The sequence below is a fragment of the Caloenas nicobarica genome, chromosome 19 (genome assembly GCF_036013445.1).
Source record: "Caloenas nicobarica isolate bCalNic1 chromosome 19, bCalNic1.hap1, whole genome shotgun sequence".
Taxonomy (NCBI): Eukaryota; Metazoa; Chordata; class Aves; order Columbiformes; family Columbidae; genus Caloenas; species Caloenas nicobarica.
This window is the reverse complement of record NC_088263.1, coordinates 1,060,914-1,082,862: the sequence shown is the minus strand read 5'-3', so window position 1 is coordinate 1,082,862 and position 21,949 is coordinate 1,060,914. Positions and strand designations below refer to the sequence as shown.

Below are 21,949 nucleotides of genomic sequence, written 5' to 3'. Positions count from 1 at the left end.
AAGCACAACCCCCCGGTGTGTCCCAACCACCAAGGGGCAGTCGAGGAACCGATCCAGCACCTGTGGGGGTGTCCAGGGAAGAGGACCAGCCACTGCACCATGTGGAGCCGGCTGATCTACAGGGGCTTTCTCCCCCTTCAACCAACCCATCCCACATCCTGAGGATTTGCCTGCCAGGGTGGGAGATGGGGAGGTGACAAGGTGCATCTGTGGCCATTTCCCCAGGGGGCTACATTTGCAGTGGGGTGGCTGGTCAGGCCCGTGCTGGCTTATGAGTGAGTGCTGCAAACGGTTTGTTACCTCTGTAAAGTCCAACGTTCCCTCCCTCACCCCCACGGCCAAGCTGGCAGAAGCTCCGTGTCCCTGATGGGCACCATCCATGGACCCACATCCCAGTGCCCGTGGCCCCAGGGAGCCCAGCTGCGGGCACAGCTCTGCTGCCCTTTGAGCCCAGCCTGGGGGTTGAGCCCAGCCTGGAAGTGAGCCCAGCCTGGAGGTGAGCACCGCCTGGGGATCTAATCTCAGGATAGGGGCTAATCCCATCGTCAAATCTAATTTCAGACTGGGTGCTAATCCCAGTTTGAATGCTGAGCCCAGCCTGTGTGCTGAGCCTGATCGAGTTAAACCTGAGTGCTTAGCCCAGTTTGGGTTGTAAACCCAACCCAGCTCAGCCTGGGTGTGAGCCAGGCTTAGGGTTGAGCCCTGCCAGACCCAGCCTGCAGGAAAGCTGCTGGGCCTTGCTCCGTCCATCCCTGGGGGTTACAGCCCAGCCTGGCTGAGGGATGCACACCCAAGATTAAGGGGTTTCCCCCAAACCCACTGTGTTGGAGGCAGCCTGGGCACCAACCACAGTGGGCAGCAGCACAGACAGCAGCGTGGGCAGCAGCACAGGCAGCAGTGTGGGCAGCAGCACGGGCACCAGTGTGGGCAGCAGCACGGGCACCAGCGCGGGCAGCAGTGCAGGCAGCAGCGTGGGCAGCAGCACAGGCAGCAGCGCGGGCACCAGCACGGGCAGCAGTGCAGGCAGCAGTGCAGGCAGCAGTGCGGGCAGCAGTGCAGGCAGCAGCACAGGCAGCAGTGCAGGCAGCAGCACAGGCAGCAGCACAGGGAGCAGTGCGGGCAGCAGTGCAGGCAGCAGCGCGGGCAGCAGTGCAGGCAGCAGTGCGGGCAGCAGTGCAGGCAGCAATGCGGGCAGCAGTGTGGGCAGCAGTGCGGGCAACAACACGGGCAGCAGCGCGGGCAGCAGCACAGGCAGCAGCGCGGGCAGCAGCGCGGGCAGCAGTGCGGGCAGCAGTGCGGGCAACAACACGGGCAGCAGCGCTGGCAGCAGCACAGGCAGCAGCGCGGGCAGCAGCGCGGGCAGCAGTGCGGGCAGCAGCGCGGGCAGCAGTGCAGGCAGCAGTGCAGGCAGCAGCGCGGGCACCAGTGTGGGCAGCAGCGCGGGCAGCAGTGCGGGCAGCAGCGCGGGCAGCAGTGCAGGCAGCAGTGCAGGCAGCAGCGCGGGCAGGCATCTTGGGAAGGGCAGCGTGCCCCGGGCACTGCAGGCTCATAAAGCCCATGTTGTTGTGCAGGCTGGGAGTGCTGGGGTGAGCCTGCCCTGCCCCTCCTCCCGCCGTTCCCAGCCTATTCTACCTTCTGTGTAGGAACTGGTTTTTCTTCCTGGGCTATTGTTTCCGCTGGATTGGTTAGATTGCTCCAGGCCTTGCTCAGATTTCCTTTCTCACGCCTTTTTTTTTTTTTCTTATATTCCCGTTTTCTGTTTCAGCTTCTGTTCTCGCCCCAATTAAAGCAGCAGGCACTGCCCAGCCGGATTGGGGGGGTTTGGGGGGTCTCCTCCCGGCTTTGACCCAGTGCTCACTGTGATTGCCCAGGATGAGGGGCTGGGCTCCAAAATAGTGTTCCCGTGCTGGGTAGTGTGCTCTTGGGTCTCTGCCCTGGACAACCTGCAGGCTACACAAGCTGCTCAGGCTCAAGCTGCTCAAGTTTCCATTTTTCTGCAATTTTGTCCATTAAGTCAACTTTTTTCCCTTAGCAAGTCAAACATGAGGGCTCTGGTGCGTGGCTCCCGCAGAGCCCCACGTGGGCTGCGAGCTGCAGGGTGGGATTGCAGGAGTGACCCCGGGGTGGCACCACGTCGCCCCCAGCCTGGCTCCTTCCTGCGATGCTGCCACCCAGCACGGCCCTTTTCCCTTCCCAAGACTGAGCTCATCCCACTGAACTTCAGCTGCTGCTTCTGAGCAGAGTGAGGTGAATCCTGGCCTTACCCCATGGCATGGATTTAAGGGCAGGCTTGAGAAAGGACAACCTGCATCTGGCCCCTGAGCCGAGTGGTGGCATGGTGAGGATGGAAGGGGGCTGCTGTGCATCTCCGGGGGGTTTGCTGTGTTGAAGTGACCCCAGCCTCAACCTGCAGAGAGCTGTGCCTGGAGGACATGGCTCTGGTCCCCAGCTCCTTTGCTCCTGCTGCACCATGGGCTGGGCAGAGGTGCGAGAGGGATGTCTTGGTGCCTCAGAAGATGCTGTCCTCTACCAGGAGGTCTGGCACTCAGGGAGAGGCAGGTAGCGCAGATGGTATCTGGCTCCAGCTGGGGAAGGCAGCGCAGCCCCCGGGGGCCTCCACATTGCACCGCAAGCAGACTTGGGTTCCCAGATAAAAATAGAAGCTGAAACGTGAGCCCAGCTTCCCCGGCCGCTGCCGTTGCCAGCTCTGCCTCTGCCCGCACACCCGGAGCCCCGTCCCGGGGGCACCAGGGCCTGTCACCCCCAGGATTCCCCAGGGAGGACAGAACAGGAGGAGGGAATGGGGGTGAGGATGCTCATGGACCAGATGGCCGTGGAGGAGAGGAGGCACACAGCCACCTGGCCCAGGGTGGCCTTGGCCACTCGTGCAGGGCTGAAATCTGCTCTGGGGAAAAGCGGTGAGCTCTGGGGGCACAGCTGGCAGCCAGTCATGGCTTCAGGGGCTCTGTACGGGGCAAAGGGAGAAACTCCTCCGTGTGTGACACAGGTGGTCCCAAGACCTCAACCAGAGGAGGGACAGCTGCCAGGGGAAGCCAGAAGGAGCAGAAATAAGAGTAGCTGTTAGCTTGATATGTAATAAAGATCATTTTCTAAAGTTTGCCTAGCACTGGGAGTGGAGGACAGAGCCCCCCGTACAGTTGCATGTTCAACCAGGAGAGTGGAGCGATGGAGCTGGGGCTTTATATGCAGCACTGGGGTTTCATGGGACCTGGGTCAGGCAAGAAACTCGGCTTCCAGCATGGCCAGCCTGCATTTGGGTAGCGAAGAGCAGTGCCGTGCCTGACTGTTAATGATCTGAGTGTTGGACTCGTCTATAGAAAGCAAAGCTTCAATCCTTTGCAGTTTCCAGGGCTCTGACTGTCACGGTCAGAAAATGTATCTCTGTGACCCTTCCCATTTCTGGTGTGAAGATGCGATGCTCCCGAAGGTCTGGTGGATGCTCCATAGCCAGATTTCCACCTGCATTTTAATTTTTGGGTGAGACCCTTCCGAATATGACCTGACAGGACATGGACCCTTGCTCTGTTTCCAGTGCTGGGGTGATTTCAGAGCTGAGGTTGGGTTGGTTTTTCCAGCCCTCACATTCACCACCTTCCAGCATCTTCTGGCCAAGGGCTGAGCTCTCACCTCCAGCTGGATCAACAGCTCAGTAGCTTGATGAAGAGCAGCAGTGAGCTGCATTGCAGGGAGCTGGGCGAGTTAACCCTTCTCCTGCCATGATGCAGGCTGCCTTGGGGCGGCTCAGGAGCAGACCGGGGCGGGAGGTGTGTGCCTTGGAGCTGCACGGTGCAGGTTTGCACTCCCAGAAGGGGTTAACCCTCACCCTGAGGTGCATATAAAGCACATTTCTGCAGGCAGGGTGGCAGCGGGCTGGAATAGGACTGGAGGAGCAAAGGCAGCCTCAGTCGGGCAGGGAGGAGGTTGGGAAGAAACAGTTCACCCCCAGCCCCAAGCAGCTCCTGGCACAGTGCTCACCCTAAAATGAAGGCTTCGGGGATGCTGCGTAACCTCATTATAAGGCAGTTATTACTGGTTTGGCTTTGTTATTAAACTTGTAAGTGCTGGGAGCCTGTCCCGGAGCAGCACCGTGCTGTGCCGGGTGCTGTATAAACAGGGCTGGAGGCTACAGTGAAGGTTGGGTCAAGGGTGCTGGGGCAGCTCCAGCTTTTTGGAGGGGCTCAGCCCCCATCTCTGCAGCTCACAGTCCAGCTGGGAAGAAAAATGAGTGAGACTTGAAACGGCTGAAAGGCAGCTGGAGGAGGCAAAGGGACTTGCGGGGGGATGTGTGCAGTGGAAGAGGGGGTTGAGCATCATTTTTTTTTCCCCTGGGAAATTCAGCTTTGCATGTGGGTTTAGGTGTAGTGCCGGGTGAGTTTCTCATCACTGCAAAGGCCTTGAGGTACCAAAAAGGGCTTTCGGTGTCACTGACGATTAGGCGCCGACTACCCAAGGCAACGTGACGGCGAGGCGGCAGCGGGATGGGGTTTGTGGTTAGGGACCGGCAGCCGTCTGTGCGGCGCTCGAGGGAGCGCGTGTGCGCCGAGAGGAGCAAAAAGCTGAGATCACAAACCCTGGTCCCGGCCCTGCTGGATGCTGGGCCCGCGCCGGCACCTCAGCACCTCATCTGAGGATGTGCTCGTGCTTCTCCGCCCATCCCAGCCCTTCTCCAGGGGAGATGATGGACCCCTGCAGCCCAAAAATCACAGCCTTTTCTCTTGCTAAGAGCATCTGCAAACTGGCGAGTGAAAATGGAGAGGGGGGGATTGCCCGGACAGGGAGCCGGTGGGAGCCGGGGTGCTCCATAAAAGAGCCAAGAGGAGCTGGGGTGCCGGCGGGGCCTCGGGGCTCTGTCAGCTCCGGCCACTTCTCTGCCCCAGGCTGACCCCCCGTTTTTGTTATCTCCCCAATCTCGCCAGCAGAGCAGCTCCGCTAATCTGCCCTTTTCAGCGCCCGTGGTTCATGCTCCCAGACAAGCAAGGCCCTTCTAGCTGTCAGGTGAGCCTTTCCCAGAGCTTATGCAAATGATACTAATTAAAGGCATTCTTATCTGTTCGATTTCCCACACCTTTTGCCTCCAAGGGGGATAGAAAACTTCATGTTTTAACTCCGTATTTCATGGCAGTCGGAAGGACTGCCTAGGGAAAGTGTTGGGAAATGCAGCGGGTCACTCCTGATGAGAAGAGCTGGCTTATGCAAGTGTTGAAACACTTTATTATGCATGAGAAACCTTCCAGAAACGGATGACTAATAGCAAAGCAGGAGCAGAGAAAGCAGTGGGAACGGCGTACCAGGCTGGCATGGGATCCCATGTCATCTTACCAGCTTAGCAGGGTTGGGCTGGGTCAGCACTTGCCTAAGAGACCTCTCAGAGTACCTGGCTGGCGATGAGGGAAGTGATGTTAATGATTCAATAAACAGAGCCCTTCCCTCTTTGTGAACCAAAATTCCCCTGTGCGATGCCAGGAACCCACCGGCAGCCCCGTATTTCCACCAGCTGCGTGCTACTTAAGCTCAATGCCCATAAAAATACTGGTGCTCATGGCACAGGCAGGTTTGGTGGGAGATGCCCAGGCTGCAGGGCCATGTGAACCATCACGGTTCATCTTCTGGCACAGCTCTCGCTGTCTGGTTGGCAGATGGGGCTCACCAGGGTTGGTGGCCGCTGAAGACTGTTGTGTGCACCAAGAGCCATTGCTCTCTGGAAGGAACCACAGCATCGCAGCATTGCTTTGGTTGGAAAGGACCTCCAAGATCATCAAGTCCAACCATCAGCCCAACACTGCCAAGTCTACCCCCAAACCATTTCCCTAAGCAACCCCGTGCATCTCATCTGCTGCTTGGGTGGGTTTGCTGGTGCCCGAGGACAGACGTTAGACCATTTGTAACAGAGCAGGAGCAGCAATGTGCACCTTTACAGTTCCCTGGTACTGGTGATAAGACGGTCAACAAAAAAAGCTCTTGGTACACAGAGGAAGGGAAACATCCTGGCCAGCTGCTTTCTGAAAACCCCCTGGGAGGTGCAGCCGTCCCTGGGCCTGGCTCTGCACCCACAGATGGCCTTTGCACCCGCAGGGTGTGGGAAGCTCTGCTGGGTGGAATTGCTGAGGTTCTTGCTCTTTGTGCAAGGACCTTGAAGGCGCTGCAGGGCAGAGAGGAATCCAGCCCAGGGTGTTGCTGGAGGAAGAGGAGAGTGTCTGAAGGTCAAAGCTGCGAGTGCAGCAAGGAGGAGCTGGAGACTTGGGAAAAGCATGTGAAAATATACACGTGGGCAGATGAGCATGATCAGCTCCTGACTTGTGTTTGGAATTTGCCAGGTTGTTACCTGATTTTTCTTTGACTGTCCTTCACACCATCTCCTTTCTGAGTGCTTTCTGCTGTGGGTGATGGGAGGCAGAGCTGTCTGTCCATAACACCGGGGCTTGGGGGCTGCATGTGGGCAACTTGTGCTGGGGAGATGGCTGGCTGAGCCTGAGCATCCCGCGTGCCCATTCTGGGGAGGTTTCTAGTCTCAATAAGTCCCTGAAAGAAACTCTTGGATGCTCAAGGACTGTGGTTTCACAACCAAAATGAGAGTTGCAACCTCCATCTGGAGGAGCGGCCCTTTCACCAGGTGATATCCATCTTGGAGAGAGGGAAAGAAAGAAAGAAAGGGAAGAGGGTAGGTGGTGAATAGGAAAAGAGATACCACTCCAGGTGGCTGTTGAATAGTCCCGTGATATGGCAAGCAGAAGACGCCCAAGGAATTGTCCTGACATGAGCTGCCCTGAATTGCCCTGAAGAGTTCACTCCAGGCACTGGTGTCCTTTACAGCTGATGTGATACACTGAGGATTTCCCAAGCCAGAAGCTCTCCAGGCAGCGGGCTGTGTCTCACCAGTAAAACACCTGCCAAGGAGATCCCTCAGCGCTGGTGAGTGATGTTGGCCCATGACACCTGTCAGCAGAGCAGACAGAAGGAGGCCTGCAAGCCCAGAGATGGTTTCGGAGCCACCTGCTCTGGGCAGAGCTCAGCGTCACCAAGGTGACTCTCGGAGTCCTTGGGAGATGCAGCTTTCAGGGGTGTCAAAACAAGGACCAAAACTGACTCCCCTTATGTCTGAACTACTTGTCTTCTACATGTGTTGGGCACCAGCCTATGGACCTCCAGCTGAGCTCAGGCCACCATCTTCAGCCAAGCTCATACTGGTTCCTGGGGCCCTTTTTGAGTCCCAGAAGGTTTGGGTCCTGTTGTCTGTTGGACTTGAGTTTTCTTCAAGCTTCTCGGCTTCCTGGGTGGAGGCCCAGAAAGGGCATGGGATGCTGAGATGTCCCTGGAGCTCCAGGCTGAAGCATCCAGTCCCTCGAATCCTGAGAGGTGCATGCGTCACAGCTGGTGAAATCCCCACCTGGGAGGGCTGGGAGAGGCAGGGATTGTCCTAAACAAAAACAAGCCGCCGGACGGGCTGCCAGGATTGCGAAAGGACGTTTCACCTGCCTTGTCCTCCTCGGCCTTGCAGGCAGGAGAGCCTTGCTGTGGGCAGCTGCCCGCCCGCCGGCCTGGCTTGGGCTGCTGGGGCTGGGGACGAGCGCCTCGCCAGGCTCAGGGACCACAGCAGCACAGAGAGCCACACCAGTGTGACATCACAGAGACGTGACATCACAGTCCTGGGCCAATGACATCACCCCTTCTAACCTCCGTGTCACAGCTCAGTGGTGACAGCGCAGAGCAGGCTGAGCTGTGGGGTGTCCCCAGGCGCGGTGGGGGCTGCTGCAGGAGCACGTGGCTGTGGAGGTGACAGTGCCCAGCGCTGCTGTGCAGCACCTCAGCCAGGACGGGCACAGGGAGAGGGGACAGCGGTGAGGGGCCACAGCTTCATCTGAGATGGGTCACACCTGCGCCTCGTCTTTGAGGTGGGCACGGTGAGCAGAGCCTGGGGAGGCAGGGGGGATGTCGGAGCCGTGTCCCCCTGCCCAAAGAGCCTGAATTCAGCACCGGCCTTGCCGGCCCTCCGGCTGAGATGGCACAGCGGGGGGATCGACACAGGGGTGTGCTCTGCTGGCTTTGCCCAGCCGGCTGCACATGTGCCGTGCGGGGGCACCCAGCGCCTGCCCGGGACCAGGCTGATTCACACGGGGCGCTGGAAGCCGGGCTGCCGTGGGAAAGCGCGCCTGCCATGGCTCCCGAGCGCCGGGATTGCTTCAGCGGGGGTGCAGCCAAGATCCATTTCACAGAGGGCAGAGCAGATCTGGGCTGGGATTTACCAGTGACTAAGCGTGTGCTGGCAAGGGCTGCCCTGGCGTGAGAAAGGCAGCGTGGCTCCTCCTCCCAGCTGTGCCTGCTGCCGCTCGCAGCCCTCGGGGACACCGGGACACATCGCCATGTGGCTGGAGCACGAGTGCCATCAAACTGGGGGTGCTATGGGGTCCGCGGGGGCTGCAGCCGCCTGGCCCCCTCCTCCCAAGCTGAACTCACCTGTTTTCTCCCCCATGGCTGTGCCAATGTGCAGGATGGTGTGAGCAGAGCCCTGGCAGCTCAGCCGCCTTGGCACATCGCCCCCAGGGCAGGGCTGGGATGTGGGGCAGAAGCGGCCACCCCCACCCCAAGCTGAGTGCAGGGGCTGGAGAGACCCCAAGATGTTGCAGGGATGAAGACAAACCCTTCACTGCCAGGTCGTAGCCCATGCTTACAGCAGTTGCACCCCCCAGGCAGTGTTCCGGGGTGTCTCCACCTCCTGCTGTCTCACCACGGTGAGGACTTTTGCCTTGACATCCACCTCACTTCATGGTAGCCATGACTAAGCCTGCCAGAATGGATCTGGGCAAACCAAACCTTCCCAAGGAGGAGAAACCCATCCCTTCCCCAGCAGAGAGGGTCCCCACTCTGCTACCCCTAAAACAAAAGCGAGACTCACGCAAAAATCTGCTCCACACCCTCGGGAGGTGACAGTGAGATGCAGAAGGCTGTGGGGGTATGTGTCCCCTGGCAGGAGCCAAGCATCCAGCCCAGGGCCACCACTCAGCCTGGTCTGTCAAGGTGGCAGGCTGCACCGCTCGCTCCATCTCTTCTGGCTCGTTTTAGCAAGGCGTTAAAAAACGTTAATTGTAATTTTTTATTACAGCTAATTGGTGCTGCTGCTAAGTGGCTTATCTGGCTCCTGAGCCCGCCCCGTGTTTTTGGGAGGCTGAGGGTGGTGAAGGCCCGAAGGCTGGGGAGATGGCGTGGGGCACGGAGCCTCACGTCTGGCGGCTGGCAGCCCAGGGCCAGCGGGCAATGCCAGAGCACCTGTGGGCTGCCAGGGCGTACCTGGCCCAGGGAGGTGTGTTGCCCCTGGTTTACAATAGTGCTGAGTTTCAGAGAAGCAGATGAATTTGCCTGAGGTCGCTCCATGCACCCGAGCAGGAGCCAGGCACCTGTGCCCAGCATGCTGCCACCGCTGCCCGGACACCGCGCGTGCTCCACACTGCCAGGGCTGGGCGTTGCAGTGGATTTGGTGTTGGTAATGGAGAGGACATGAGCCCATGACCACACGGGGTGCCTGTCCATGCCTGGTGGGACTGGGGAGGAGGGGGCTGTTTGCCCCCCATGAGCCCCCACTGTGCCCATCCCGGGTGACAGCTCGGTGGCCAAGCGATTTTGGACCTCTCTGGGAGCCGCGCACACCCGCTGCAGCCATTGCTGCCGCCGTGCCCGGGAGGTGCCACCCTGCGTCTCTCCCACTGCCAGGCTCAATGCCCTTCTCCGGTGTGCAGCCCCTTCCCCTGTTGTCATTGTCACAGGGCACTGTGGCCAGCCTGGGCAGCGCTCAGCACGTGTCCCTGGGAGCTGCCTCTCGTCTCTGCCCGCCTGTTGCAATCCCGTACATCCCAGCAGGCACCCTGTGAGCCACACAAGGGCTTTGGGTGGTGACACCTGTGGCTCCAGGTCCAACATGCGCAGGCTGGGACCTCCGTGAGCCTCAAAGGGACCATCGCGTCCCACAGCATCAGCACTGATTCTGCCATGACAGGGTCTGTCCCATGGCGGCGGGTGACCTCCACCCTCAAAGAAGGAGCCCATCTCTCTCCTTTTCCCTGTGCATCCCTGGATCCATCTGTGTTCCTCTTTCCTTTTTCATTAGCCGGGATGGATCTGACCCAGCTAATCATGAGCTGCTGGTGCAGAGCTGAGGGAGGGGGAGGCAAGAGGCAAAGGTGTGGAAAGGAGCCAGTGAGCTCCAGCCCTTGTTAGTCCAGAGAGCTGAAGCCTGGTATTGGCTGGGTCCCGCAGGCTGCAGCGTCACCTTCCCTTGTGAAAGGCTGATAGCAAATGCTGAAGTGACATCTCCTCTCTGATCTGGTAACTGCTGATCTGACTCCTCAGAAATTCAGGTTCACTCAAACGAGATCATCTTCCTGCTTCCTGGGGTTTTCACCCAGTTTCCTTTCCCCAAGTACCTGAGTTTGAACATGCGAGTGAGGACGGTGCTGTGCGCTGTGCAGGGTGGGGGTCCCAGGCACGCTCAGTCTCCTGCTTTTGGGGAGCTTGCAGCTCACTGCCCACACGAGTGAGACGGGGACAGGCTGGTGAGCCAGAGCAGTGCAGGCTCTGACCCACGTTGCACGAGGAGGAAACGTCTGATGCTTGCTGTGCAAATCAGGGAATTGCTGCAAAATTCCCTTTTAAGACTGATACAGCGGCTTCCGCATCATTCGGGTGCTTCCAAGATCACACCTTGTCTATCTCCATCTGTCTGTCTGTGCTGCTGCTCTGCAGGGCTGGAGCACCCACAGGCGCCGCGGTGGCCGCGGGGGCAGCAGAGCCCGAGCGCAGTGTAGGAGGACATGGGGGGTTTGCTGTGTGCAGGGCCGGAGGGAGCAGCCGGGACTTGGTGCCTCGGCTGCCTGGGCACCCCAATGTGCTGGTGGCCGTGCCAGTGTGGCAGTGCAGGGCTCTCGTGCTGCCTGTCCCAGGCTCTGCCTGCAGCCTGGCTTCAGGGACCAGAGCCTGGGCATTGTTTTATGACCAAATCATGCCCAGGCTGGAAAGCATCTGCTGGTTTTGCGGAGGCTGCTGGTGGAAATAACCTCCTGCTGCGGGGCAGACCTGCCGGGCCGTGGCAGTGAGCTCGTTTTCAAACAAATCAGCCTCCCCTCATCCTCCTTCAGGCAGCTATGTGGGAAGAAGGGGCATCGCTGCACCTTGCCATGAACCCAGTGCTGCTCCAGCTCACACACCACAAACCAGCGGAGCCGCCGCGGGCCTGCGCCGGTGCCCAGTCAGGTGGTGGAAAAACTTTTCTGGTTTCAACAGGCTTTGGAGCAAAGCCCCAGGCAAGGAACTTGTTCTGGGCGGTGAAGTTATGCACCTCTCTCCCTGCTCGCCTTGGGTGCAGCGTGCTCGAAATGCTCCGCAAGCAGAAAACAGTCCCTTAAAAACAAATAGCTGGTGAAAGGTGTTGTGGCACATCCCAGCACCCAGCTCCCATCCAGGCAGGGAGAGGGAGAGGAGAGCGAAGCTGTCAGGGTGCCGACTGCGATGCTCTGGGAGATTTAGTGCCGATGGCTTCTGGGCGAGTGCATTTGGCTGCCAGCTGTGCCCTGGGCTCAGCCAAGGCTCCCGGCTGCGGCTGCTTCTTGGCGCTGGGATTTGGGGAGCTCCTGGCGGGGTTTGGCTCCCTAAGGGCCAGCAGCTCTGAGCAGGTGCTCAGAGACCTCTCCGGGTGTATTTTGGCAAACCAAAGGTGGGCTTAGAAAATGTGACTTGGCGCTCACGGTGTTGCGGCAGAGCTAGGCTGACCCGAACCCCAGGGTTTTGGGGTCTTCGACCATCCTCCACGGCTTCCATGAGACAAGAGAGAACAAATCTTGAAGCCACAGCCTGAACTTTGGGTGTCTGCTCCATGTTTTAAGGCAACCTCAGCTTCTGGTGTTTCCTGGCATTGTGTAGGGCTGGGGGGTGAGGTCTGCCAGGGGCAGGCAGTGGGACCGGCAGCCTGGCATGAAGATGTGGCTAAGCACATGAAGAAGGAGTACTCTGGAGAACAGGTTCTTGTGGCTTGTGAACCCCAAAATTTCTGTCTGGTGCTGTTCTGCCACCCCCCATGCCATGATGAACGGGACTGGGGGCTGCCCAGGCTCTGCCGGGGGTACCCGTTGTGGGGCAGGGGGTGCCTGGGGAGCCTGGCCACCCTCTCACCCACCTCCCCCTCTCTCTGCTTCTAGGTGTGCAACTGCGACAAGTACCTGAAGGTCCCGAGGGAGCGGATGCGGCAGCTGGTGGCGGGCGGTGGGCAGGCGCCGGGGGACAGCCCCACAGGTGAGCAGGTGGGCGCTGGTGGCCGGGAGGGATTCTGTGTCCTCAGCCCCCTCCCTGTGCTGCCCCTGGCAGAGTGGGACCGTCCCGCTCAGGCTGGGGCGTCTCTTGGAGGAGGAACAGGGTCCCCTGCCACCAACCTGCCGCTGGGTGCTCACCAAGCACAGCTCCCAGCCCACTGCCCTGCGAGGCACGGGGTCGTGCATGGGATTGCCCAGCCTGGGGTGGTTTGGTGACATGTCAGCAGTGGCTCAAGTGACAGCCTAAGGCCATTGCCGCCTGATGTGGAAAATTCAGCTCAGGCTGCGAAATGCCCCCCAGCTGCGCTGCTGTTGGTGCTTTTCCCACCCACACCATCCCACTGGGTCAGGCTGCAGGAGGAGCGAGTTGGTGCCACCTGCCTGGGGAGGCTCAGGGCACTCAGGGTCAAGGAGAGGCTCCTCCATGCCCTGACACCAGCTGCATTAACCCCACTGCGCTCCTCCCCACAGGGAGACATGTTTTGTTGGCAAGTGACACCGACCGCAGGCATGCCAGGATGGGAGCGTGCCCCTCTTGCTGCTCCAGCCCAGCCCAGGCTCTGCTGCCAGCCCTTGCCTGCATCACTTGTGCCTCAGTTTCCCCATCTGCTTGATAGAGAAGAGCAGTGCAAAGCAGTAGCTGCCAGGTGCTCCCATCCAGCTGTGGCTTTGCTGGGAGCTGCACGTGTGGCTCTGGGGACAAGGTGGGGGGGCTTTTTCCATGGTGCTGGAAGCCTGGGAGTCTTGTGCTTCCCAAAAGGCTGGGACATCCTCCCCTGCAGTTCCTCTGGTGAGGGCACTCGCTGTGTGTGTAGCCAGCGACCAGCCAGGCCTGTTCAGCCAGTTTCGGAGTATGGGAAATAGAAATGCTGCGGTTTGCATTCAGCTGTGTGAGCGGTTTCCCCTTCCCACTTCGGGATGGGGACGATGGAGCTGGGGGGGCTCACACAGCACTGTTGCTCCTCCATGCAGACTCCTCAGGGACCACCTTGCTTTATGCTTTACACTTGGTCTGCAACACCCCATAGCCCCATCGTGCCCTGCCGCCTCCTGCCAGGTCCATCATGTCCCCAGGGGGGTTTCACAGGGCAGGACCCCCATCCGCTGGGACAGTTGGGAACCCTGTGCTGGACGCTGGGCATGACCTTCTCAGGGAACATCCTCCAATGGGGAGCATCCTCTGACATGGAGCAATCAGGGACCACAGCATCCTCGGGAGGTTGGTGTTTCGTTGCAAGAGAGACATGCAATAGAAGTTGTGATTCCTGGGCATGTCGGCACAGCTGGGCAGGTGGCACCTGACCCAAAGTGAAGACCCGCGGGGACTTGCTGTGGGGAGGTCCCTGTGCCCCAGGGCTCTGGCCACCCTGGGGTTTCCATTTCTGTTGAGATTCTGGCAGGGGCTGCTGGGATTGACAGCATCAGCATGAGTTCAACTCGGTTGTCCCCAAAAAGGTGGAAGAGTAACAGGTGAAGAGTGTGATGACGATGTCCTGCGATTGCTTGGTGGGGATAGCAGTGGTGATGGGACAGGCTCGGCACCCAGAGAAGTGGATTGATAAGGAAAATCTCAGTTGTTCCCTGAATTTCCTTCACATTTTCCTTCAGGAGGGGGCTGGCAGCAGGGACGTGCTCTGCCCTTGGCTGTGGTCCCGTGCACGGGGGGGAGCTCAGCACCCACAGCCCCCAGCTGCTCACCCACACCGGGACTGGCCCCCACTCCGTGATTCCAGCCCTGTTATCTCGTTTTCGTCATTGGGCACAGATTAACCCCCAGGACTGTGGCCAGATGCTGCTGCTTGGCAAGAAAACATCCTTTTCCCAGGCAAGGGGGGAGCCTCCTCCCGTGGGGGGCATCACCTCTCCAGGGAGAAGCAGGCAGGTGCAGCGGGAGCCGCGGATGCTGCAGCACCATCAGCTGTGGATGGGGACGGATCCCGCAGGACCAACCCCTGACACAAACCCGCAGCTGCCCAGGTGCTCCCGAGTCCCAGGGTCTGGTGGCCGACAGCCCAGGGCTGCTCACGTTTTGGCTACAAAACTTGGGCCAGTGCTGCTCCATTTGGCTCCCAGGTTTTTATGGCAGGGCTTCCAAGTGATGAAAGGCAAATTATTCACCCCGTAATAGCTCACTCCAACTTGGACCTAGGACTTTCCCAGGTTTTAGGGAATGTTTTCCCTGACACAGCCATATTTTCCCTGTGTGAGGGATTTGATGGACATGCTGGAAATGGTTTCAAGCCCGGACAGCTTTGCCCTGTGATGCCTTTTTGCCAGTGGGATGCTCTGAGCTGCTTGGGTGTCTGGAGCAGGCAGGAGATGGGGCAGAGAGGGGCAGCAGTGCTGTGGGTCACCACGTAGCACAGGCAGGACCTCACTGAAGGCCATGGGCAGCGTGTGGGCTCCCAGATGACCCAGGGGGATGGGATGTGGCATGGGCTTTTGTCTGGCCTGGGGAAGCTTCTTGCTTAGTCAGTGTGGTAAAATCAGCTGGCGTGGGGCCCCAGTGCTCAGGGGATGCTCTGCCAGATGAAATCTGGTCCCTGGGAAAGATGAGGATAGAGCACATACGATCTGGTTGGATTCACCAAACAGAAAAGGCTGTTTGAATCATAAAATCACCCCTTGCCATCTGAAACGTTTTGCAAAATGTGAGAACGACTGGTTCTGCTTTTCTTTGGGTTGTGCTGCTAACCATGCTGGAGAGAGGTGGAGGAGAAGGCGCAGTGGCCAGGGACCCCTACGGGGACCCCGATGCAGCAGCCTGGGGAGCCCCAGGTTGTGTGAGCATCATCCCTGAGCAGCCACCAAAGCTGGTACTCGGGACTGGTGAGATCTGCAGTGCCCATCTTCTCCTCCAATCTCGCATCCCACAGGTGCAGTATGAGCCCCAGGCAGCCCCATGGGTGGCTGGAGGAGCAGCCAGGACATCCCTGTGCTGGGCAGCAGGACGGCATGGGGCTGGTGGGGCTGTGAGCAGCCCGACCCGGGCACCCACTGTGCCCCTGGCCCCAGCGGAGACTCAAGGCTTCTGTCCTTTCCTGGCCCTCAGCTCTGCGGTGAGCCTGGCTGAAAGCCGGGCAGGCAGCGTGCGGGCAGGCAGGAGGGAGAGCTGCCAGACCTCAGTGCGGGGACAGCCGAGCCGTGACTCCGAGCCAGGGTGACACCAGTACGGTAGCAGGTCCCCTCTCTGCGGCCACCACCCTGGGTCAGCTATGGGCATGGGCTGGTGGGACCCACATCCCTGGGCCAGGGCTCCAGTGCACAGCAGGAAGAGGCCACTGCCACAGGGGTGATCCCTGTGCTGTCCCAGGAGGGCTCTTGCACCCATGGAGCAGCCTGTGCACCCTCACTGCCTCAGCACTGACCCCGGCGTGCAGGACAGGCCAAGGCACCCAGACATGTCGGGCTGCTCTGCACATTTCTGCAGGGTAGGGGGCGGGTCCCCGAGGGGCTGCAGCCATGGACCCAGGGGCTCCCTTCATCCTCAGACAGGACAACCCCATGTGTTTAGGCTCTCTTCCCTCTGAGGTGCAGCAGGGTGACAGGAGCACACTTAAATCTGTCCCCAAGCAGGGTGGGGATGGGGACTGGGGAGCTGCAGCACCGGACTGGGGTGGGGGCTGCGATGGTGAGGCTGGCCAGAAACACCCCCTGGGTTTGGCTGGGTTGTGCTCTGCCAGCTCGCCCTTTTCAGAAGAATTTTGTTTGCTTGTATGAAAAACAACTGCTGGACTGAGAAGCCAGCAACATTTTGGTGGCTGCAGGTTTGCAGAGCTCTGACCCCAGCGCTGTGCCCAGCGCTGCCCGGGAAGGAGCTGGGGACCACCGGGTGCTCCCGCGTGGCGCTGGGCGCAGGAGCTGGCAGGGTTTTCTCCCACTGTGGCATGGGGAGATAACAGCAACTGAAGGTGCCTCTTGCCTTGAGATCATCCTCCCTCCTCCACCCTGGGAACATCTTAAGATTGTGGCTGGGCTGCTGCAGCCTGGGTTACACAATCCCAGGTCCTTTGTCCTTTGCTTATCTACCTTATTGAGGAGGAAAAGATAACCCAGCATCTTCAGCGCCCTGCAATCGAGTGCGTTTCTCAGGCTTGTAACTCCTCTTATCGGGTTCGATCTCTCACTGTGGCGAGGTTTCCCATGCACCTTTGTACTCCAAGAATGCTCCCAGGTCTGCTTTCAGCCTTGTGCAAAACCTTTACGATGTGCGCTTTCTCCAAAACACCTCAGCCTTAATTGCCTAATTACGGACGAGTCTCCCGTGTGTGCGGTTGCGATGACAGCTGGGTGCGGCTGCCGGGCTGGGAGAAGGGCTCTCAGCTTGCACAAGCGCTGCCAGACCCTGGTGCCTCTCGGGAGGTGGCAGGAGGCTGCGGTTCCCACTGCAGAGCTGTGGGGCCAGGGCCAGGTCCCTGCCTGAGCCAGCTGGGACAAGAACCTTGCCCCAAGGCCTTGGTCTTAGATGGGGTGACACAGAGGGACCTGGGCTAGAAACAGAGCCTTTGGGGCAGGGTTTTGTGCAGAAGTACCCGGCTCCACACAGAGTTTGGATTACCAGGTAGTTCCCCAACAAAGAAACCCCAAGGGTGCCCAGGGCTCACGCACATGGGGACAGGTTGTTTCCAGCCAAAGCGGGGCTGTGTGGTCTAGGCGAGAGGAATGGGCACAGGTTCACAGGAGCTTTGCCCTGGTCCTGCTCTGTCCTGGCTTCCCAGGCCCTGCTGTCCTGCAGCGGGGGGTCCCAGCGCTGTCCCAGCAACGCTGACCCAGGATCCTGTGCTGCGCTCAACAGAATAGGCTGTAGGGACTACAGGTCACCAGTGTCACCATCACGGTGGCCTCTTAATATGACCCCTGCACCCCTAAGGGCCTCTCTGGGGCAAGGGAGGGTGAACATCCCCCTACCCATGACGTGCCCTCTGTCCCTCCTGCTGGCCTCAGCCCCAGCATCTACAAGCAAGACCTTGAAGTGGGACACGTGAAAGACACCTGGTTTTTGGGCACCAGGAACCGCACAGTGCCCTAGGATGAGAGATGTGGCTTTGCTGTGGGTCTTCCCCACCACCTCGGTGTCAGTGGCTGGGGCTGAAGGGAGCGGATCCCTCCCGGGCCGGCGGGGCTCCTGCTGCACCCCACCTGAGGCACGTGGCAGTGGCTTGGGCACAAAGCGGGGCTGCTGCAGAGGTGAAAAGTGCATCTCCTGGGCTGCAGAGTTGGGATCCCACTGCTGAGGGTGGCCTTGCTCAGCCAGGGGAAGAACTTGATGCAGAAATTGGGGTCCTGCAGCACCCCCTTTCCCCTGGCTCAGCCCCCATCAGGCTCTGTCCTCCCCAGGGTGACCCAGGCAAGAGGGGGAGAGGTGAGCAAGAGGCAAAAGGGCTTTTTATTTTCAAGATGTTTTATAATGGGATTATTAGTTCCCAAGAGGTGTTTCAAATTGATTTGGTAAGGAATTGCTTTCATTTCTCCTCCTCAGAGATGCGGTGGGAATCCAGCCTTTAGTGCGAGCCATTGCAGAGCTCTGGAAACCAGAGATCTGAAAAACTCCGGGCACGTTGGAAGGACACACGCGGCTCCCCCCAGCCCCACGCACCTCCATGTGCCTTTTGCTCCATCTCTGGCGTAGCCCCACGATGGGTGGCATCCTGGCGAGCTGGGCCGTGGCTCCACTGGGGAGGGCTCTGCCTATCTCAAGGGGAGGGAAAAAACCTTCTTGAAAAAATCTCCCTTTTCCCCCAGGAAAACCCTTTTTTTCTGGAGGATCTGACCTTTTCCCAGCACGGTTTTCCCTGCATGCCCGGCTGGCACCCAGTGGCTGGTGCCCAGTGGCCCTTTCACTGCAGCGGCAAGGGGAGCACAGGCATCTTCAAAAGCTCTGGAAAGAATTTGGTGGGAGGGGGAGAAAGGATTTTACAAGCTCCCATTCAAAAATGGTCACTTTGAAGTGATGTAGCATTTTCAACCCTTTGAAGAACCACAATTAGGAGGGGGCTGGTGCAAGCGAAAGGCAAAATTACTGGGTGACCATCACGGCCTTTCTCTCCCCGGGCTTTTAAGGGATGAACTTTTCTTCCCTGCCTGCCTTTTTCTCACAGGCCTGGGGGGTGGGATTGGGGTGTTAGGGGTAGCTGGAGGTTTCCTCCCCCCCATGCCAGGGAGGAGGGGGACTGCATTTGGCTTTGCCCATCAGCAGCTTGGTGGCTGATGGAGCGTGTCGGAAGGGAGAGCAAATTGCTCAGGATTCCTGCAGGAATCGAGTGTCCCTGCGCTGGCGGGGCTGGGTGTGCTGCAAGGTCGGGCTGGGGAATTTTTTAGGCTCCACGGTGGGGAAAGATGTTAGCCATCGATGCTGACTGCTGGCAATTACAGTTGGATCTGAAAGTCCCAACGAAGCTGCAAGTCCTGGAGGCCGATGCAGAGGTCTGGTGCATGAGAGCAGGCGCAATAAATAGAAAAGGGGAAGAAAGGCGGATTTGTGTCCATGTGTAATAAACTGAGGGAAAACAAGTGGAGGCCCAGGGTTGTGCAGGGACCCTGTGGTTCGTGTGCTTGGAGGCACATCCTGCAGCTTGGGCTCCTCAGTGAGCCGGTCCCTCCATGCCAGGCTGAGGCCACCCTGTGCCACCAGGTCACCCAGGGCAGAGGGAAGCAAGGACGGGGTGAGGGCAGAGCTGCTGCCTCCTGCCCTGGGATCTGCCACCCGCTGATGGGCTCTGTCCAGGAGAAACACCTGGGAATGGGGCTCCTCCTCAGCATCCCCGCTCGGGCAGGCTCAGGGATCTCCTGAGAGCAGCCCAGGTGCTTCACCACATGCCAAAAACTGGAGAAAATGGGAAACTGAGGTCACTCTTTTTTCTGTGAGAACAGATGTTGGTGTCCCAAGCAGGTACAGAGGATGAAGGAAAGGCACGTTTGCGAGCAGGGCTGCGGGGCACTTGCTCAGGGCACAGCAATGGTGAGCCCAGCTGTTGGCCAGGGGCTTGGACTGGGCTTGGAGCTGCATCCCCTCGTGTTGTGGCAGCAGCCCTCAAGCTTGTGCTGCTCCTGGGCTGCATGTTGGGCTGGGCCGGGCTGCAAACCCACCTGAGAACATCTCCAGCGGCAACCTTGACCCCCTGTGCGGCTGTTTGGCTGCTGGGAAGGGGCATGACCATGCCCCACCAGCTTGGACTGGTCATCTGCTCCAGGGAGGTGTCGAAGGTCTTGGGGGGCCCTGGAGAGTCCCCCTGAACCAGGGCTGGTGGGAGCTGAGCCCCTGCACCTTCCCCTGGCTTGGCTCTGTCTGCTCATGCGGTGGCAGGTCCAGGCCCTGCTGGGCAGCCAAGGGATGGCTTTCTGCGATGGAGTGGCCATTGCAGGGCTGTCCGCAGCCTTTCTCCCAGTAATCCCCAGCATGACCCAGCTCCTGACAGCAATGAGATGCAAGGAAAAGACTGCCAGGAATGCCCATGTCCCTCTCCAGCACAGCTGGCTCCCAACAAGGCTCCCTCTGATCCTCCAAAGGGGCAGGTTGGGTGCCCCAGAGGTGCCGCTGGAGGGATGCAGGATGCCTTTTGTTATCTTAATTAATGCCTGGGCAGGTCAAGTGCCCCCCTGCCAAAAATGAGTCATCCCACAGCAATAATTGCAGCCATGTCTCCGGCTGCCAGCGTCCTGATGGATGGCGGCAGCTCAGCCCTCGGCTTCCGCTGCTGGATCCATGACCTGCCGTGCCCCGGCAGCGGAGCCTGCACCGGGCTGCCGGCAATGCCGGGGTGTTTGTGCCACTTGGTTTGTGATGGCAGTGATCTGCCTACCCAGGGGACCGGGGCTCGGGGGGTGTGGGAGCAGCTCAGGGGACACGACCCCATGTGGTGCCCGCCGTGCCTCTGGCCTGTGCTGTGATGGGAGGTGGGTGTCACACGTACCCCAATGCCCGACGTCCCTGGCCAGGAGAGTTATGGGTGTTGTGAGCAGTGCAAACAGCTATTAATGGTGGGTTTTAATTAAAGCAGCAGTGAGGGCTTCCCTTGCTGTTTGCTTGTCCTGTAATGCAACCCAGGAGAGACACAGCCTATCTTGGGGACCAGCCTTGTCCGACCTGCAACAGGGAGGCAAAACCACTGCGACCAGTACAGCAGCAGCACTGGTGTGGTTACCCAGAGCGGAACAGCTCCCGAGACCACAGCAGACCCTGCTGCTGCCCGGGCGGTGGCAGGATACGGTGGAGATGTCAGAGGTGCCAGGGGGCTGCTGGGGAGCAGGAGGCTGCACGGGTGCCATGCTCAAGGCAGGTGGATACTGGTGGCCACCTTCTCCCAAATTCATGGGATGCTCCTCCCCAGGATGCAGAGCAGAACCTGGACTTGCTGCAGGGATGACAGGTCCCTCACAAGGGTCAGTCATGTGGCTGAGCACAGACCCTACTCATCACACGGATGGTTTACCTGCTGTCTCCTCTCCCCACAGGCTGCCTGGCGAGGAGCGAGGACGAGCCCAGCCAGAGCTGCGGTGCCGCTGCCACCCCGCACGGGAAGCGGCTGGAGGGGCTGGAGCAGCGCGGGGCAGCTGCAGCGCTGGCAGGGGGCACAGCCCTGCAGGTTGCGGCCATCCCCCCCGGGGTGCTGGACAGAGCCGAGCTCACCGACTTCTACTGCTGCACCCGCTGCGGAAAAGTGTTTTGGGAAGGGTCCCATTTTGGACGCGTTGTCTCCCAGTTTCAGGATGTTCTCGTTGCCACTGAGGATGAGCAGAGCATCTATGAGCTGAGCTGAGGGGGGATGTGGGGGCTCAGGATGGCTCCGCAGCAGGACGGGGACCACGGGTATGTGCTCCCTGGTGAACCTCAGGAGATTTTGGGCTGTGGGTTTGCAGTGCAGGGCTGGAAGCAGGGGGGGGTCTCCTTTCTGCCATGGAGGGGACTGTCACGTTTGCACTGATGGTTCATGACAGCCCAAAAATACATGGCCTCCATGAGATCATTAAATCAGAGGTTGCTGGGGAATGGACCCTTGGCTTTATTTCTGCCCCCCTCCAGGCTGGGCATGGCAAGAGGGTGGCAGATCTCTCCAAAACCCCACCCAGACAGTGCCAATGCCACGGCACCCATCGGGCCGCAGCACCCTCGCCCCAGTGCCACCCTGCTGTGTCACTCGTGGTGGGCACCAGGAGCCACATCCCCAACAGCAGAGCAGGGCCGAGAGCACCTCCAGTGCCCTGAGCTCTCCCCAGCCTATGGGACGCATGTCACACCATAACCCAATGCCCCCTCTCCCCCTGCTCCTGCTCTCCCAGCAGCTCTCCCAGCATTCCTCGGGGACCGTGGGGGGCACAGGCCTGGGGGCCGGGGGGGTGAGCACTGCTGAGCAACCACAGGAAAGCCTCTGGGTGCAGCACGGTGCCCACTGGCACCTGCATCACCCTGTGCTGGAGCTGGGCATGCCCAGCAGAGCCAGACTGGTGCGGGGGGGTCCCATTGCCTGGCAGCCTGATGCAGAGCAGCACCCCCTGCCCCCCCCGGCTGGGTCTATTGAGTGCCCAGGGCTCTGTGGGACACACACAGGAGTGGCAACGAAGTGCGTGGTCCCACCATCGCCAGGACCTGGGGCCGTGGGGGAAATAGCTGGTGTCCAGCGGAGGCTGTGGGGTCAATGCGG

General features: G+C 59.7%; 1 protein-coding gene across 2 annotated transcripts in view; it reads left to right on the top strand.

Moving 5' to 3' along the window:
• The window catches only part of EXD3 (exonuclease 3'-5' domain containing 3), a 291,985-nt gene extending 270,709 nt beyond the window's left edge, over positions 1 to 21,276 (top strand). For both annotated transcript variants that reach the window (XM_065648437.1, XM_065648436.1), the window contains exons 22-23: positions 12,201 to 12,294; positions 20,763 to 21,276. In XM_065648437.1, coding sequence (XP_065504509.1) covers positions 12,201 to 12,294; positions 20,763 to 21,067 — 399 coding nt within the window. In that variant the 3' untranslated portion in view covers positions 21,068 to 21,276. The remainder of the gene's footprint in view (positions 1 to 12,200; positions 12,295 to 20,762) is intronic.
• The last annotated feature ends 673 nt before the right edge of the window (positions 21,277 to 21,949 follow it).